The following is a 20053-nucleotide window of genomic DNA, read 5'->3' as shown; positions in this document are numbered from 1 at the left end:
TCTGCACTTGCTCCCTTCAATGAAAGAGACGCTGCAAAGTGCTGATTTATTCATGGCACAGTCCCACGTCATCACATTACTGTCAGCTATCACCCATCTGTGCCCGGGGAGTTAGAGAGATGGTTATCTCCGTACAACTGACACTCACGTCTCTTATCCCTTTATCTACGCAATGACAGCTGAGAAGAAAAATCACAGGGCGTCCAAATCGGACACAAAAAAGCTGAGCTTAGGTATAAGCTAAAATAACTGACCGAGATAAAAACCAATCAGCACAAAGGCAGCGTCCTGGCCCAGATGAATTTATTAATGGGGCAGGAGTAGGGGTCACTAAGGGGACCCGAAGCGAGACCTCCGCTGTGAAAGAGGAAAAAACGGAAAACGCAGTGACGAGCCAAGTGAGAATGTTATTGAAACAACTTTGGAAGGAGGGAGCTAGCTGCTCCCCCTTTCGCCATCCTATTTCAGACTTGGAAGCGTCCACGTTTCAAGAATGGAAGGGCTCATTTGGTGTAACTAGGCGGGGGAAGACGCGCGGCCAGAAGGCTGGGAAGTGATTTTTTACAGCAAGATGGGCGGATGTGTCAAACTGCTCCCAAGCAGGAGTGGAGGAGGGGAAGACGGTGGCAGAAAGCAATACTGTCCAAGGCAGACGAGCAAGAATGTCGGTTTTCGGTGATATATATCAGATCACTGGTTTGAGAGAACGCACTGAAAATGTGAGTTTACATAGATCGAGTGGCATTCATCTGCTAAAAAACGCCCCAACACCTGGTCAGTGGTAGCAAGATTTCTATAGAAATTAAATTACAACACAATAAAATAATAGTAATTACTGTCACCTCGTGTGGTCTACCATTCAATGCTTGCTGGGCACAGTGGAAAATGACATGCAGCGCAGCTGGGGTTGGCCCTCCCCCGCGGCAAAGGAAGGGACATCAAGACAAGTGACAGCAGCCTCTCTAGAGAGTGCAGGCAGGTCAGAGGAGTCATGTCTTCACACACCCACGGTGTGCTGAAATGAGCACTCACCCCGATTAAGAAGCAAACCTAAGCCGCCACACTCCGAGTAGAGAGGTCTTTAACAGTGCTTAATTTGAGCCAGGGGTTTCCGGTGCTCAGCACTGCCACTTAATTGTCAACACCGGCACTTATGACAGACTGCCATATGGTGGCGTTGTTTTAAGTGAAAAACAACAATTCTTTAATACCTGCCACCCTTACAATTATTATAGCTTTGGGGACCTGGAATAGTCTGAAATGTCATACTTAGAGGAATGTGATGCTTGGTAATTGTATTGGTACTGTCATTGGCAGCCCTGGCAGGAGCATTGGGCTTTGCAAGCTGCAGTGGCCCGACGAGGGCTCTGGCACTTATATTTTTACAAGGTAAGCACTGGGGACTTAGTTGGTGGGCGGACAGAGTACACTGGAGGGATAGGTAGCTGGCAGGTATGGGAATCTTCCTGAGAAGATTTGTATCTGTAGTCCCAGCTTATAAAGCAAGCATTCTGATTGGGTGTCCCGTTCTGGTTCTGAAGACTTAGTTTAACAAGCATTGGCTAAGCTAATGGGTCTCGTCTATGTGCGAACTATTAGCATTGGCAATCGGGTGGGTGAGAGTAGCACGAGGGTGGGTGGCGTGGATTGCTTCACAGCACATTTTTTTCTTCTGGCAGGAGCTGGTAGAAAAACAGGGATAAGTGGAGAAGAAACAGGTATGGGAGGGTTGGTGGAAAGAGAGAAGAAACAGGGACAGGAGGGTGGGTGGGAAGGGAGAAGAAGAAGGGATGGGAAGGCGGGTGTGAGGAAAGAACCACCATGTGAGCCGAGAAATGGGGATGGGAGGACAGGGAGAAAAAAACAGGGATAGGAGGGTAAAAGAAACAGGGATGGGAGGGCAGGTGAGAGGGGAAAGCAACAGGGACGGGAGGGCGGGTACGAAGAGAAAAGAAACGGGGATGAGAAGGCGGGTGGGGGAGGAAAAGAAACAGGGAGTGAGGGAGTGTGGGGAAAATAAACAGGGATGGGAGGGCAGTGGGAGTGGAGAAGAAAAAGGGATGAGGGGCGAAGAAAGAGGGATGGGCGGGTGGGATAGAAGAAACAGGTGGGTGGGCGGGTGGGTGGGCGGGTGGGATAGAAGAAACGGGTTATAGAAGAAACAGGGGTATAGAAGAAAGAGGGGAAGGTGGGTGGGATAGAAGAAACAGGGGTGGGTGGGATAGAAGAAACAGGGGTGGGTGGGGGATAGAAGAAACCGGGACGTGTGGGTGGGAGGATAGAAGAAACAGGGACGTGTGGGTGGGAGGATCGAAGAAACCGGTATGGGTGGATGGGAGGGTAGAAGAAACAAGGACTTGGGGAGAATAAACAGGGATGGGAGGGCAGTGGGAGGGGAGGAGAAACAGGGACGAGGGGAGAAGAAACCGGGATAAAGGGATAAGAAACAGGGAGGTGGTGGAGAAAAGTAAACAAAAAAAAGCAAAGGCGAGATCTAAAGCTGACTTCATCATAGCGAAAAAAGTATCAGAATCACAGTGCGAGCAGCGGCTGGCCAGCAGAGGGACACTAATCAAACCTAATTAACCTGTACTTGGTCTGAGCATAACGGAAAGAAAAGGGAGTGACGCATGGCAAGCGCAGCCCAATGAGACGGCAGCAAAGAAGAGCGACAATGACACCTACAAATGTAAAGCAATGGGCGTGTTCCAAGCCCATTTTTGAACACAAGAACTTCACTAGCGCATGCTCACACAAGACCTAAAACTCCTCAAATAAGGACGTACAAGAAGAAAACAGGAAACCAATTAATGACACACTGTAAATTACTTCATCCTCGTGCTGTAAAACACACTAACATCACTTTAGAGTTTTCTGTTTCTGATGTTGTGTCATGGAAGATTTGCAATATGCCACCCTGGCATATGGGGACCTTTAGGGCATATTGGAGACATGATGTGGTGGATGGGGCAGAGGAACGTCTCTGGCTTTTTTGGTACAGGAATAAAGAACAAGTATGGACATGGCCAATCATTTTGGTTTTTGTGAAGTGAAAGTATTTTACCAAGCTTTACTGGTGCATTAGAATGCAAGCTGCACAAACATAAAACAACAGACCAACATGACTTTCCAGCAGAGGTCCTCGAGCACTGAGTTCATAAACTGCATCACCACAAACAAGGCCGAAAATATGACAAAGCCACTGAGATATTAAAAGGAAGGTTGGGGGCAAGAGGGAGATGTAACGCAATCAGCATGAAAGGGAGGCGGTGTAACCATTGTGAAATATCCATACCACCAGCAAGGCATTGCTTAGAGAACAGAGTACAGTTCTGAAAGACTCCTTTAGAATAGATAGTGAAGCTGCCTTTCGAGGTCATCTCTTGCATTTTGTGCTTCAAAAATAGGAGCCCACATCTTAAATGTCATGTCCAGGTCTGTCATGCCCGGATATTACGTTAAGTGCTTGATGGCCATCTCAAGGTACAGTTCGCAATGCCTCACCTTGGGGGCAGTTCTGGAGGTCACATCTGGAGTTGTTTCCAGTTCAGATGTGGGGGGTGGAGGGGATACTTAAGCCAGGAGTTTATCTTGAAATTAAAACAAGTACCTAAAGTCTTGACTACTGCATTCTCTTCTAGACATCCTCCGAGCTGGAGTATTGTTATGTCAGTATTGTGTCCAAGTCTGGGGGCAAGTTTTGGAGGCCTCATCTTGAGTACTATGGGGTCTATCTATCGGGCTTTATCTGAAATGTGTACGCAGTTAAGATGGGGTGTTTCATATGGACTAGGCAACCTCATTATCAGAACCGTGTCCTATTCTCTTGATCACAATTTAAGTGTGGAGTACAGTTCTGAAGTACATAGTTGAGGTTTTGTGGAAGGGTATTATTTATTAATAAGTCAGCTGGTGTGTGGTGGTTATGTGAAGAGGTAGGTTGGCGTGAGGATGGCTAAATGGGTGCACAGATGGGTGTGAGTGAATGGAGAGGTGGGTAGATGAATGGATGAGAGTTGTCAAGCTCTTTAGTTAAAGAAGATGGTGTGAGTGGACGTTTGAACCAATAGGTGGGTGTCTAGTTGAGTCAGCTAGCTGATGGTTTAATAGTTTATGTGTGGATACGGAAGCAGGAAGATGTGTGCACGTGCAGTGAAATATGGTAACACTAGAAAAAAATTCTGGAGGAACAAGGGAATGCAAACAGCAGCAGCAGGTCAAGAGCACAAACAGAGGCTATGCGAACTTAAAAGAGGCAATTACCACTATCAATGGCTCTAAAGGTGACTAGCATTTTAGTCGTAGAAAGGGGAGAGCCCACTCGGAGTAGCCTTCATTAAGAAGAGGCATGTTTGACAAAAAAAGGTAAAATAATTAAAAACAAATGCCAGAGAGAAGCACAAGTTCAGCTAAATCAGAGATCAGAATTAAGGCTATATAAATGTAGGTTAATAAACATAGGGATCCACCCGTTGGTTGAGTATGTCAAGAGACTCCCACAAAAGAATTATATGTATCCCACAGCCGTGGAGAATACAAATCAGTTGTTTAAATACCCCTCACACACCAAAAGGGCCCTTGGTGTCATGCTTCATCATAGGGGTCTTCCCGCCCCTCTACGGGACGGGGCGTGCTATGACCTACGTCTACGCGGGAGCACTGTTATAAATGAGATGACTATGTGCGATGCGAGGGTGTGAGAGGAAGGGTCAGGAGTGGATGGAAACGTGAATTAAAAGAATACCTGGCTGTTTGGTCTAAAGAAGTTTATTATACCGTTTGAGCTGGTATTAGTAAAATGGTGGGGGGAGGAGGAAGTATGCCTCAATGAGCTGTGCCTCCTGATGGTGCCGACATGTTTCGAAGCTTCCCCAAGCTTCTTCTTCAGGACCTTAAGGATCCCTTCCTAAAACTCACAGTGATGTGTTCAAATGAAAAGAGTGAATAAATCAATGTAGGAAGAAAATAACCTCCTATGGTTAATAATGCCTAGATAGGTCTTACATGGTCCATTAACCTAGAAAACAAAAAGGGAGAGAAGCCATACGTCACGTAGATCGAGGATCAATCCATAGTGTGTGATTAGTGATCTGAAAAGGAAGTGATACAATAATCTCCTCTTAACGCTATCCATAACGTTATCACGTGATCTGTGGTGAAAAAACTGTGTAACACATAGACACCAACCTTTGACACACAAACATATAACAAAAAGCACACACTCTAATCTGAAAGGAACAGAGTTCCTAAGTTCTAAAAATACCCAACAACAATGGGAATCCATGTCAGTGGGAACACGTTAGAAGGTAACAACATACTTGCTGTAAAGAGAAAATTGCCTCATGAGCTCGAAACCGGGTGGTGGGATTGCCCACTCGGCTATCTAAATGGTAAAAATTAGAAGAAACAAGAAAACGTCCCATCGGTCATGAAAATGGAAGTTGTCCGAGAAAGGAAATCCCTACAGGTACCGGCTGTGCCGTACTTACGAATCCCTGGAGTAATATCCCACCAAATCAACCACCCCGGTCAGCTCCGTAGATGATACTGAGCGCGAGGGTGTGGTTTTAAATAGTCCCTTCAATCAAGGTTTAGCGCGCGAAAATGGTGGTTGCACCCTTGCGCGTTCGCCCGCTAGCTCTGTGCATCAAGACCCGGAACCGGAAGTCAACCGGTCGGGCCCGAGTCGAACGGAAATAACTGTTCAGCCGCTATCGCTGTCTGCTGTGACCCGGAACCGGATGTATGCCGGCCGGGTCCGGGGGTAAAAATAGAGACAAGATCACTGTGATCATCAATCTAGGGAACCGGACATGTTTCTACTGCGGGCAAAAAACCAAGAATGGGCATAAAAAAAATAATAATACTGACGGAAGCCATAGAGATGGAATCAGTACTCGAAGGAGGAAGTACATACCATATCAAAGTACGTATCAACCCACCGTGGAGGGGGGCATAAACTGAGGCAATTTAAGGGAAACGAGTCTGTTTTAGGAGAGTTTGTAAGATGATATAAAGGGCCCCCGTCATTATAGTTGGCCAAACTCCTCAGACACGATTAATAGGGTAAGCGCACAGTGTCGGGCGCAATCAAGGGAGCTGATAAGGCGACTGAAGGTCTTCTTGTCGTTACAGGGGAGCCAGGTACAAGTACAATGACATATATAGTGAAATACTACAGGTACAATTAGTGGCACCAAACATTATTAATGGAGAACCAGGTAAAGGAACGGTGACACCTGGAGTTGGATAGTGCAGATACAATAAGGGGACACATCTCTCCAGGATAAAGGAGGGAAAGGGGAGGCTGCTGGACCAGGATATCAACATAGACATGTGCGGGTCTATACATCACGGATCTCCTCCAGGTAGACCTATTGTTTCCGGGGTCAACTCCATTCTGGAACCCCTATCCAGATTTGCGGATGCCTTCCTTCGCCCTTTGGTTCAGGCCACCAGCACCTATTTGCGAGACACTAAGAATGTCTTGCAAGTGCTGCAGGATATTGATTTTGACCCTACCAAGAATCTACTCATGGGACTCGATGTGGAGAGCCTGTATACAAGTCTCCCACATGAATTAAAAATGCCTTTCAAGAACCAGTCTCTGCACGTTTAATATAAATTTGCCAAAACTATTATTCTCAACTGTAACACAATTATGCATATTCGATTTGATGACTCAAGAAGAAAATTACATTTATTTTTTTTAGTCACAAAAAATTTTATTAGTGACAATGGTGAATTACAGTGTTGATTAATTGTTCAGCGAGTGTTAATGGGGTAAATTTAGCGTATGCCAGGGAGTCTAGGGTGACTTTTTTCCCCAGTAAGCATTAGTATAAATGGATGATTTGTCCTCAATTTATTAAGATTTTTGCTTCACAAGCCTTTATCACTATACACCTCAACTTATATTATCTTCAAACCACACGTGCAGCCAATGTCCGGTCTCGAGTTCTGACATCTAGTGGTCAGGCAGAACATGGATGCTTTATTAACGTTCTATCTGAGTGGCATCATACATGTTCCATAACACTACTAACATTGGCTCCAGTTTGACTGGCCTGAACAAGTCATCTACTTGCATAGGTCGCCATGACCAAAGTAGTTCACAAAATACATATAGCTCAAAAGAGCTGCGTCCCCTCCAAAAACAGATGGTTAGAAAAATTATTCAATAACATTTATGAAAAGCCACTGCAGTGTTTTGCACAGCAGTATTTTAATTTTGAACCACAATCAAAAACTAAAATTCTCAGTCCAATATTTTCATGAGATGCTGGAAATAATGCGAGTACCTGCTCTCCAGTGGCACATTACTGCCGAGGACCCAGCTGTCCTGCAGCTGGACGGACTCGGGCGTGGTTTGCAGCTCGGCGGGCAGAGCAGCCGGCGGGGCCGGGCTATGGTTCCTCCTATTGGTCAGCGAGTTGCGGTTGAGAGATGTTATGGATGGGTGGTGCGGCGCAGGGTGTGGCTTGAGGGTAGGAGGCAGGGGCTGCAGCGTGGATTGGCCCAGGTTATTTTGAGGCTGCTCTGTAAAGAAAACAGAAGGAGAGAAGAAAGTCATTATATGCTCTTTCCTATACGCTGGATGTGCTGATCCTGAAAGAGTCAAAAGATTAATTTAAGCTCATGCTCCAACATATTTGCATATCATTTATTCTATTAGTAGGCCTTTGGTGACATTCTAAGCAACCGAATTTACCCTTGATACTCACAGCTCTAATTAATATACAACAGATGGCAAAATTGCTCTGGTTGTAATTTATTTGCATTTTTTCATCTGGATTTTATTAACACCTACACGAAACGGCATGCGACAGCTCCCCCACTGAGCCTTTAGGAACCAGCTTTCTTTTTGTAACAAACCAAGCCCGAGATGAAATGAGTAATTTTGGCGGGAACACAAAGGTTGTCGAAATGCAAATAATCCCTATAATTATTTAATAGAGTTTTTTTTTTCAGGCTTTATTTAACGCCAATAAATTATGATTACCGGCTAGTAGCTAAACAGCAGTCGACTACTTGAGTTTAGTGCCGATGTGCTCTGTGCTAATAGATGCTAAGTATTCTTCGGCAGAAGGTCACTCGGCTTAGCAGATGTTCCTTCATGGATATTTAACAGACTGAATCAAATCTGATTACAACGTCAAAAGACTCTTATATTTAACGACCGCTCTACCCATTAGAACACACGCGGAACAGATTTTACAATTTTGCACGACTGTCTGTGGTAGAGTTACCTGTCGGAGCAAGTTAAGACCACGGTGGTTGCCAAGCATCAACATGGCGCCACCAGGAGAGGACGGAAATTCCAGATCCTTCGAGAAATAACTTCTTTCCGCCTTGCTTTGTAGAGCTTTTGATCTCTTTCTGGCACATTCTAATGGTTAGTAATAGCAAGCTCTACATTTTCCTCAATTTTGCTAACAAGATGAGGACATGATATATGAGGATTTCAAAGAGGAAAGCAACATGGGATTGAAGCAGCTCCCTCAATTACAAGCTAAAACACTTGCCGCATTACAGTAAAACAGACATGTACGCATATTCATTCAGCAGCAAGCAGTGATGCCACAAAGAAAAGAGATCGGGCACAAATGAAGGTTAAGGAAAAGGTGGCGGACATACATCAGGAAGGGGCAGACTTATGCCAGATTTTCAGAATCCCTAATTAACATAAATGAATTCATTTAGAGTCAATGTTTACAACTTTATAATGTGAACATCCTAAGAAATTGGTACGCATCTGACTAAAAAAGTAAAGAATTTAATAAATAAAATAAAAGTTTAAATGTGTAGTGTGACTCTCCTAAAACTGAGCAAGGAGCCTCGAATGATCTAAATTTGGAATAGCCGAGCATCAGCATGTCAATGGCAGGGACTCTGAAGCTGCCAAGCTTCTCAGAGAGGCTCCTTTGCAGAACGGATTCAACTGCTGCCAAGGATCCCCAATAGTGCTGCAGCTTCTCTAAAACTTAAAACCGGCCATCCGTTTTACAGCAGCTACAGAGCATCTCCAGAAATGTGGACCAATGTGGTCATCATTTGTTGTGACCAATGAACACTGCCACTGTGCATCAATGGGAACTGAAGGCTACGCAGAGCATATGTGAGGTGGAATACATGAAATCTGCTGCTCTTTATCCAGCATGTCTTCCAGCTAAGCACCAAGTCATTTTTTACGAACATGCCTTTTGTAAAAGCAAGATCTCTGTGCTCCATTCTTGACTGCATCTCATTCAAAAAGAGTCGAACTAGCAGAACCGCCTTCTCGGTGCAATGGCTGCTCAAATAAGGAATATTGCCAATCACCTACTATACCAGAAAGCTTTAGAGCACGGCTCTTCACATCATGATTACACAAGTTACTGACCATGATCTACACAAGAGGGGAAGTAGGTATGCATAACTGCAGCTCCTCTCACTCTTTGCACCTCTTCACGCGTTTGGGCTGTGTGTGGCATGGGGTTTCAGGTTTACAGCACATCTTAGAACCCTCTACACCTCAGCCAACATATCAAAAAAGGCGTACTATACCCAACACTATTCAACCTCACACCTCTGAAAACAAGCCTAGGAACTGATGAAAATTGAAGTGCTTCAAAGCCGTGTATGAAGCACTTAACAAGGACTTCAACACAATACAGAACAAAAAAAGAACAGATGGCACAGGGAGTACTACGGCACTTAAAAAACTCAACCTTAGGCCCCATCACCATTACTCCAAGATGACCGACACCCTTACCTACCCCTCTCGGACCAATTTCTGACATGGACAATGCAAAAGCAGCAGAGAATCCTCTCCAAATTAGAATGAAAACAACTGGTAAAGTCAACTTCTGTGTACAGAAACATAAAGCACCCACTGTTTGAAGAAAGTTGTCATGGACTGGAAGAGGAAGTAGATGGTGTTTATGTGCTGTACATTGTTGTCGATGAAGGTACGATGAGGTCACGGGATAGCAGTATCGCCAGGGAGATGCCAGTAGTGCGAGGTTGAGGGGGTAAGGGATTTCTAGGGAGATGCAGGTAGTGTGAGACCCACGTCGGGGGTAGCAGGATCGTCAGTGAGATGTAGGTAGAGTAAGCCGGAGGTCAGTGGGTAGCAGGATCGCTAGGGAGATGCAGTTAGTGTGAGACCCAGGTGGGGGGGGGGGGGGGGGGGGGGTGTAGTAGGATGGCTAGGGAGATGCCGGTAGTGTGAGACCCAGATATCAAGAGGGCTAGTACAGTTAAGGTCTAAGGGATGGCAGAACAGAGGGGAGGCTGTGGAAGTCTTCTCCGGATTAAAGCGTAGGAAACAAGAGTCAATAGCCGAGAGCACTAGTAAGCTTCAGGAGGAGTAAGGCTAAGGAAACAAGCGTGTCTTCCATAGGATTACAGGATTAGAGAGGTACTGGCAGTGAGTTGGAAAGACAAAGAGCCTGAAACGGGAACCTTGTATGCGAGAGAGAGAGAGAGAGAGGGAGAACACAATGGCAAGTGTTGGCTGCTTTTGAAACACACCTTAATGCCCTAATCAGGGAAAGAGAGCTGAATAGTTTGCAAACAGTGGTGTGGCAGAATCCTAAAGCAAGCGTACCGTGCTTGAATGCATGTGTGCCTTATATCCTAGGCAGTAGAGTTGGCCCGTTTACAGTTTTTAGAGCTTAAGTGATAGATGTGCTTCTAATTTACGAGATTACAGGGATGTCAACCGTTTTGAATACAGCAGATTTGCAGATATCGGAGGCATGTGCACCTCAGATAGACTGTTCCCTTAAAGACATCAGTTTGCACCTCAGACGGCAGGTATATCCCTCAGGTTGCACCGAAAATACAGTCTTACACTTGAAACAACAAGAATATCCCTTGGGTTACAGAGACGTGCAGCACAGACGGCAGGCTTAGGTCTTGGGTTAGAGATATATTTAAGGTCAGCACCTTGGACAGCAAATGTCCCCTTCAGATGATCCAGATATTACAGATATGATCCTTGGACAGCCAATCTTGTCCCTTAGTCACACAAATATTACCGGCAGAAAACTCAAAATGAATTATGTCTCCTGTAACAGATTAACCTCAGAAAGTAGTGCATGTGTGACTGCAATGCCACTGATCGTTGCTACAGGTCACCAGGGCTATCACTCACATACTGCAAGAGTGAACTGAGGCGGCAGAGAACTCCAATGGATGAGATTGTAAGGGTGGTGATGTGTGTAGTGATGGTGATACCAGAACATGCTTCTTTTGGAGGGACATACAGGCATTATATTTATTATTTATGGTCTTATAAAGCGCACAGCTTTCAAAAAGGGTTTCCCGGCACTAGGCACAGAAAGCGAGACTGGATTACCAGTTTAATACAGTAAAGTCTTCAAACCTTTGCAGAAAGCAAGCAAAGATGTGCAGTCTCTTTGGGATTTAGGAAGGGAGTTCCACAGTCTTGGACCCAATACTGCGAAAGAACGCCCTCCCCTCCGGGCCAAGCACACTGCAAAAAGCCAGGTTCAAAGATCTCAAAATGCATGCAGGTATTTAGGGTATCACCAGGTCCTGAATAGAAGGTGGACCGATCCTAGCTTTGGCCCTAAACATATAGCATACAACCTTAAATTGAATGTGTTTAGTGACTGTAAGCCAATGAGGCTCAAGAAAAAGATGAAAGACTGAAGAGTCCTTAGGGAGCCGGAACTGCAGTCTAGCCGCTGAATTCTAGACTATTTGTAGACGCTTAGACGCATGTTTGAGGTCACTTCAAAAGTAACACCCTCACACAGCAAGTGCCTTTTGCTCTTGCAGAAAGGACAGAGCTATTGGTGGCCCAGTAAAAATTTATTAGGGTAGTGTGGGTTTTCTTGTGGGATGTGCGATTGATTGCACTGGGTTTTAGATTATGAATAATACAGAACTTACAGGTGCAGACGACACTGCTCAGACATGAAGCTGCAATGAGGAGTACTTCCAATAAATTCTTGACTTTCATGGGAGTATTTGGTGCAGGGACTGGAGTGAGTGTATGAAATGCCTGGCATGGAAGTGATTGATCGGGAGCAAGAATGAGCGAGATGATCATAAAGAACCCCTGATAGGGACAACGGGACATGGCCAACGACAGCTTTCACCACTCATCCAGCCTTTTAATGACTCCAACCCTTAATGTGTTTTTAATGATGAACAAAGAAAAATCTCTTGCAGATTTTAAGACAACATTCAGAATGGAACCTGGGACATTTTTGGCGTAGTACAAAGCTAATGCAACCAATTAGCATTTATTTCCCCTCCAGCATAGGTGTGTGGCAACACTTTTGGATACTTTCAAACAGAAAATGCAATTAAGCAATGGTGGTGGCAGACTTTTGGTTCTATATTTCACCACATAGTTTCATACACATAGGGGCCGATTATGAGGTCAGTCGTAAAGTCTACAACCGCAGGTCGGAGGCTTTCCAACCGACATCCCCACTTTCAAGTCCGACTCATAATAACAAGGTAGGCGGTCGGAATTGCTACTGGCCGGTCATTCTGGCTGGATTCTGACGGGCTCATGGAGCCAGTCGGCCAGTCGGAGACCCCAACGTAATCCCCGAGGATGGCCATCGGGATTATGATGTCAGTTTCGGACAGGCTTTCCATGTCGGGCTTTCAGACAAAGAAAGCCTGTCGGAAAGCGACTTTGGGGGCCACTAAGAGGGGCCCCATTCCTCCACAGCCTCCGGTTGGGAGCTGAGGGGTCACTTATGTTAATCTCTACACCATGTGGCAGCCACCTTGAGGTGCCTGCCACGCGGTGCAGGTCCGAGACCGCGGCGATCTGCACGACATTGTAATCAGGCCCTTAATGTTAATGATGACCTTTCTATAGCTCCTCACCATTACATTTCTGAAAGGTCCACCTGCAAACTAAAACTACATATGATAAAACCTGGTACCTCATTGGCGCAAAAATAGAACTTTAGAAAAAATACTGACACACATGATTCTTACATATTCTTCCTTAAAGTGACGAAATTCCCCCACATCCTTCCACCGTGAATCATTAAAAATAAAAAAAGTAAGGATAAGTGATCAAACCATTTTCAGGCTCTCATGAATGCAAGCTACTAGACCACGAAGCATGGTGTAAACTGACTTTAAAGCATGTTTTTTTGCAGCCAGTGCAAAACCCAAAAGAAATCCCTGCTTCTTAATGCTCTCAAACCATTGAAACTTATTGTTGGCACCATTTTAGGGACCTTTACCGGTGCTGAGAATTGAGTGCACTATTGGTAGATTTGTGCGAAGGCCTCTCTCCGCTGCTTGAATTTGCACCACACTTGTCTAAATGTAGGTCACATAAATATGTATTTGAAACGTTTGGAAATGTCTCTCTCTTCTTTCAGCTGCAGGTTCTGGCGGGGAGCGCAAGCTCTGTCCTAGTGCTGAGTCCAGTCTCCTGTTAGTGATATTATTAAAAACAAACAGTCTTCAGATGTATATTCCTCATCAAGTTATACCTGATCTGCTTGGAGTCAGGTAAGCAATAGCGGCACGGTGGTTATATCTACCGTATGGAGTGAGGTGCTTCCATCTACCAAGATCTCAGTGCTCACATCGGTCAAGCTTTAGCTCAATCGAGCCTAGAAAAGGTTTGCACCTTTATTTTAACCTGCATAACATTTCCTTTTATTCTCAACCCATTGCTGTTCACCCTGCCCACATGCATATGCCTATGCCTTGAGGAACGTGGCAAGCATAGCCTAGGACAGTCTCTCCTACAAGCCCTTTAGTTTTTTACTGGTGCAGACTCCCAGGCCATTAAGAGACGACCTTTGCTTATTTATTTTGGAAGAATTACATTTTGAGAAAAAAACCTTCACAAATGGTCTGCTGCTAGGATTTGTAAGCCCTACTACAGGGTTGCCTGTTTTTCAAAGTCATGATGGTCCCATCATGCCCCAAATCAGGTAACATGTTGATAGAAACCCCAACGTAAAAAGAGTCAGACCCCCACCCCCATATGCTCCAATGTTTCCTTATGTGATGTGCTAATACACACAGACAGCTCAGGTTCCACAGAGACCACATTGGAGAGGAAATGTTACCCATTCGCCATCACTGATACAGCACAGACTGCCTCTTTGAAGCCCCTCCTTTCAGCCATCTCAGGGGGGCCTGGGATACTTGCCGTGCCTTCCATGTGACAGATATTGCTATGCAAGTTCTAAGGAGAATGTTGGTGAAACTCAGCATCTGGGAGTTATTAGGTAATCAGAAATATTTAAAGATTCTTGTGTACCAATGAGGTAGCAAGTGTAGGCACAATGCTACCAGAGGAGAATGCAGCAACGGCGGAGAGGCGAAAATAGCAAAGACACAAAGCCGTACAACCAGATACTGGCTAATGAGAAGTCTCACCCACAATCTGATCATTTCATGTACAATAGAAGCATACAAAGAGAGCAGGAAAGTTTCATGAACACCTTGTCAAAGCGGATTTTCCATTAAGTTGACAAACTATTCCATTATGCATGCACTTGGCCTATTTTCAGCTATAGAAACAAATCCTGATATGGGAACTACAGTAAGTGGATACATCTTTTTGTGAGAAGGCATGTATTTTAGATTGCATGGTGTGCTTGTATTTAAGGAAAACATAATATATGCTAAAAGATAGACTATCTAGTAGATGGAGTGCAATAATAAATCCCAAACAACATGATGACACTGATGAAAGCAACAAAAAACAAGCACTAGGATCTGCATGCTGTGCAGAATGGCCAAAAAAGAGAGGAAAAAAAACCTAGGATGCATCAGGCTGCATCATTTTTAGGTGCGCACACCAAGCAAATGCACACCAACAAAATGACACAAGCAACAGCAGGTGGGGGAAAAGTAACACAGATGGTGGGGGAAAAGTAACACAGATGGTGAAGGGAAAGCAACATGGGAAGCAGGTGAAAGCAACATGGGGCCGGATGGGAGGAAGCAACATGGAGGGCGCCGATGGGAGGAAGCAACATGGAGGGCTCCGATGGGAGGAAGCAACATGGAGGGTGCCGATAAGAAGAAGCAACATGGAGGGTGTGGTGAGGGGAAAGAAAACGGGGTGTGGGAAGCAAACACAGAGTGCAATGTGCAGAGAGGAAGAAAATGTATGAGGGAGCAATATAGAACTATAGGAAAAGCACATGGGTGATACAGCAACACAGGGTGGAGAGAAAAGCACACAAGGGTGAACACATCATAGATTGGGCGAGATTAGTAGAGAAATAGCAACACAAGTGTAGCAGAGGGCAAGAAGTACACAAGGGAGATAACTGGAAAACACATGCACCCTTGCGAAGTACTTAAACAAAAAGAAAATAGAAGTGCCTGAAAAATGAGCACTGAAAGAACACAAGTAATGCATCCATGCTTCATAGGAGTAAGTAAATGCAAGCTAATGAATAAGAAGCAGGCTAATGAGATTAACGATAATGCCAACCAATGGTAAGTAAAGGGCGGGCTCTAATCCCACCATAAGCAGACAATACATCTTGCAATAGACCGCACATGCACTGTCTAGTAAGCGAATCCTAAAAAAAAACACTAGGACTGGACTGGAAAATACATCTCATCAAAGAAATGCAAAATACTATACGGTTACAAAAAATCATCATTAAGAAGGGCAAATAAGGTATTGTGCGGCCGGTATTATAGACATGCCTCCTTATTGGAAAACAGTAATCACTATGCCATCTGACTTAAGACTGCCTGCAGCACCGTATTGCGGGAGTTAACAAATGTTTGCTTGTATTAACGGGTGGGAAATAAAGTCCTAAAGTGCATTTAATGAGCTGCCATCCTGTCTTTCTGGCCAGGAATATTTGTATTCTCAGTGTTGAAAAGGCAGAGCAGTGACTTTAATGAGTAAAGCAGCATTCCCTGTAGTGCTTCACCTCCTCCGACTAACAGATATATAGCGATGGCCTTAACGACTGCACAAGCAGGCATTATCAAGAGGGGATTGACTTTCTCATCAGTAGGTTTGCCTTGGCTTCAGCCAGGGATGCATAACTCATTCTGTAGTCAATTGTCTCCCGTTAATGATCCCTCCCTGCTGTGATTAAGCCTTAAATTTACGGGGGGCATCCAACACACAGCTGATCAAGGGAGAAAAATGGGACAAAGAGGAATTTCTTCTCAAAGAAAGCAGATTCTGGGATTTCCTACAGTTGGGTCATTCGGATGTAAATTGATTCACCTATATCTGTAAACTGCAGCTCGGTTTCAAAGAACTTTCCCTCAGGCACCTCAAAGCAATAGTACGCTAGAGACACTGCATATTCTACATTCAACAATCCACGAGCTGCTGCTAAGGGACCAGAGCCTGGTGTGCAAGCCGAGTCCGCTTACTTCACTAGATCAGTGTTCCAAGGTATCTCCTGCCACGCTCTACCCATTACCAGACCTGGCCTGAAAGGGGCACAGATTGTGCATGTAGTCGGGCAGGTATTCCTGGATGCTCGCTGGCGTGTTATCAACTCTAACTCTTTGAAAATGTAAATTTCAATTTGCATGTTTTGCATGGAACATACATCCCCTAATACACAGTGAACCACTACCCCCCTTAGAGGAGAGATAAGATGCCATACCATCAATATGCAAAGAAAGGCCATTAAAGCACAATTTAAAACTGTCCCATCAACACGTTTTTGCAGGCAGGATACATCTCGCCAATTACAAGTACTCTGAAATAAAGTGGCCAATAAAAATTTCTTAGTGCACATGTCAGTCAAGATCAGGTATACTCCAAGTATGGCCCAGGGGGCGCATGCGGCCCCCTCATGCACAACCGCACTGAGCTGCTGTTTGCTTCACAAAGCACGCACATTCAGAAAGCTATAAAATAGGTAAGCAAAAGACAAAAAGATGTCCTGCACATCTTACCGTGAAGAACACCTTGATCACTTTAGTACATCATAGCATTGAGAGCCATTTGTTATAAGAGATAATTTTCAAACATGAACTTACAAGCATTCATGCTTCCCCTTCTGGACAACATTGCCATAGGTCAACCAAGAGACAAGTCATTTATCAGGTGCTCCTCTGTGTGGCCAAGGTTATTACTAATGAGACAACATTATCATTTAATAAATTAAACACAAGAAAAGGTTTTGTACAGCACACACCCTGAAGTCATGAATTTGAAGATCATCTCATAGGTGGTAATGAAAGAAAAGGAGGCATAGTGAAATAAAACAATTGCCTGGAATCACACAGTTTGGTCAAGTGCGGAAGCTGGGATTGAGATTGTGCCCAGGTCTTCTGGTTTCACACTAGCAATCCACCCACAAAGTGAGTATTACTTTCCCTCTCACGTTTTAAAACAAAAGCAAATTCTTTGTCTTTACTTCTTGGCGCACGAGGTTAGAGGGTGGGTGGCAGACAGTAGCTATGTAAAGACTTTGTTTTGTCCGCACCACGTACATGTTTTGGCTACACCCACCTTAATTCACCCTGACCCTCACCCACCCTGCTGGCATCTATGCGGCCCTCGGGCACGCGACAGACCATACTTTTTGGCCTCTGAGAAAATGTTTTAGAGTACCGATGGCCAAGATGGAGCCCTTATTTGGTCATCAGAGTAGCAGTGAGTAAGTCAAAACAAGGGGTATACTAAAAAATGGGTATCAGCCTGCTGAAAATCTGGCATGGCCCACAACTCTGCAGAGTAACTCCAGTAGGACTTTAACAAGGATTACAAAATGTGAAGACAATAAAAAGCAGTGAAACGTTTTCAAATTATAACCCGTAACACATTTTAAAGTTATAACAACCATTTATTGGTCTTAACTGCTCGCCTTATGAAACACACTTTGACTCCCATTTGAAGCACATTTCAAAACATATTAGAGACTTTGTCTCATTGACCTCTTCTGAAAGCGCCATTCCTATTATTTGTATTCCTTTTCCGATTGAAACAAATATATTTTATTCAAAATCAACCATAAAATGTATCAATTAAGGTGTGTCCAAATTGGCGGGGTCACCTTTTCTTCATCTTCTGCTTGTTTTAAGTTGTAAATGCTTTTGAGTGCCCTTTTGTGTGTTGTTAAACATGAAGCAGCAAACTGCAGTGTTTGACATTTTGGGTGACATCAGTACACAGAGTGTGTGGTTTTCCAATTCTTGCACAATGCCACTTCAGTTAATTCTTTGTTGCCAATGACTTAACTATCTTTATTATGGAGGGTTGAAAATTACAGAAAAACTACACATTACAAAAGTTGGCAGTAATGGCAAATGCAGCATGGCTTTGATGTCAAAAGTGATAAACATGTTGCCTTAGGACTGGAAAGGTTTCTGAGATTGCAGAAAGCAACATACAAGTCATGTGCTGCGTAAACTTGCTCTTGATGTTGTATAAAGTTAAGCCAGGACACTACACGTTTCATGCATGTTTTCCATTTAAGTGCTTGCCACTCTATGCCAAAAAAAATGCAAACAGCCCAATTAACTTTAAAAAAAGTTATTGAAAACAGAGCTCCCTACATTGGTTAAAATGTGGAAAATGTTTTTGCAGTGTTCCGTTTTAAACATAATTTTATTAGAAATGCATAACTCCTCTTGAAAATAAAAGTTAAAGCCTATCGGTGGTGACATTTGGTTCAGTTTACAACAAGAGCAGCACATGCCTTTCTAAACGGAGGAGTGAGGAAGGACAGCTGCTTTGCTTTGTGGTGTAAGTAGCACAGACCTCATTGAGACCATATATGCTAACTAGTCTTAAATAAGGGATGTCATAATTTTACACTGGTACTCATGACAATCAGTTAGTGCTTTAGAGGAGTGAATGGTGGAAATAAATCAAAAGGGGTGTACAGACATACAAGCAGCAGGTTTCACAAAATAATCAAAACCCGAGTGACTTGTTGGTATGTCTCCCTCTTTCCTTTCATATGGTAAAACAAACATTTGCAATGCAATAGGTCTCACATTAGTGAATGTTAGAGCTATTGGCATTGCAAAGGCTAATGTTTGTTTTTGTTCTTTTTGCTAAAACAATATACTACTAGTAGCATCAATAATAAGTGAAAAGGCATAAAGCAACAAAAGGGTGCAGTACCAGAGGCTGCTACTGGGTGTCTTTGTGGAGTTGTAAAGGAACCTTTATTAGCATTATAAGGTACTGCACCCTTAATGCAATTATAAAGTGAAAGACTGCATTAAGGCTGCAGTACCTTATGTGGCTAATAGAGGTCCATTTACAACTCCATAGGAACACCTAGTAACAGCCTGTGGCACTGCACCTTTTAGTTACTACACCCTGGGCGCATAACTTTTGAGAATGGGAAGGTGCACCGATGTCATATTATGCTAACGTGTATTCCTAATACCAAAATCATACACATGACCTGGCATAAGGATGCATATAGCTGGCCAGGTGAACAGTGTGACAAGTCACCTGGGCCCATATTTACTAAATTTTTGCACAGGCATTTACAACACAAAGCAAAGATAGTGTCCATTTACTTACCATTGTAAAGGTAGGTTTAAGTAGGTTAAGGCAGCGTAAGTAGCGACAGGTTGCTTAAGCAGCCACAGAGCTCGTGCATCACAATAAACAAAAGATACATCTATTTACTTTCCAAACTCAAGGTGTTGATAGGAAAGTAACTCACAACGGGAACTGCAAACAGGGAAAGCAAATGCCACAAGGACTTTTTGGCTACCAATCACTCTTTCCTCACGCTATTACACATTAGAGAAAAGAGGGGTTCAAAGGAACTTAGGGAACAAAGCGGGAGTGTAAGAGCTTGAGGGAAACAGGGAGAGTTGAGAAGGAAGAGCAAAGGAACTTAATAGAGAAAGGGGGAAGGGGAGTAAAGAAATTAGGAAAATGTCCCAGAGGCATGTCAAGGAATGTAATAGGCAGTGGGGAAAGAAGAGGGCATGTGAATTGCGTAGAAATGGAAAGGATGGAGGATAGAGTGTGTGCTAATGGGTACATGAGAAGGATCGGTGTAAGGAAAGAGGACACTGAGGAGCAAAGGAGTAGAGTCGCTGAGAACTCCATGTACCAATTAAACACACTGCTCTG

General features: G+C 44.1%; 1 protein-coding gene across 6 annotated transcripts in view; it reads right to left on the bottom strand.

The window, feature by feature from the left end:
* TENM3 (teneurin transmembrane protein 3) overlaps positions 1–20053 on the bottom strand; it is a 1236182-nt gene that overhangs the window by 243214 nt on the left and 972915 nt on the right. For all 6 annotated transcript variants that reach the window (XM_085641875.1, XM_085641876.1, XM_085641877.1 and 3 more), the window contains one exon: positions 7302–7539. In XM_085641875.1, the coding sequence (XP_085498001.1) occupies positions 7302–7539 (238 nt within the window). The remainder of the gene's footprint in view (positions 1–7301; positions 7540–20053) is intronic.

The sequence above is a fragment of the Triturus cristatus genome, chromosome 2_2 (genome assembly GCF_964204655.1).
Source record: "Triturus cristatus chromosome 2_2, aTriCri1.1, whole genome shotgun sequence".
Classification (NCBI taxonomy): domain Eukaryota; kingdom Metazoa; phylum Chordata; class Amphibia; order Caudata; family Salamandridae; genus Triturus; species Triturus cristatus.
Note: the sequence above shows the minus strand (reverse complement) of the source record. Positions and strands in the feature narration are given on the sequence as shown.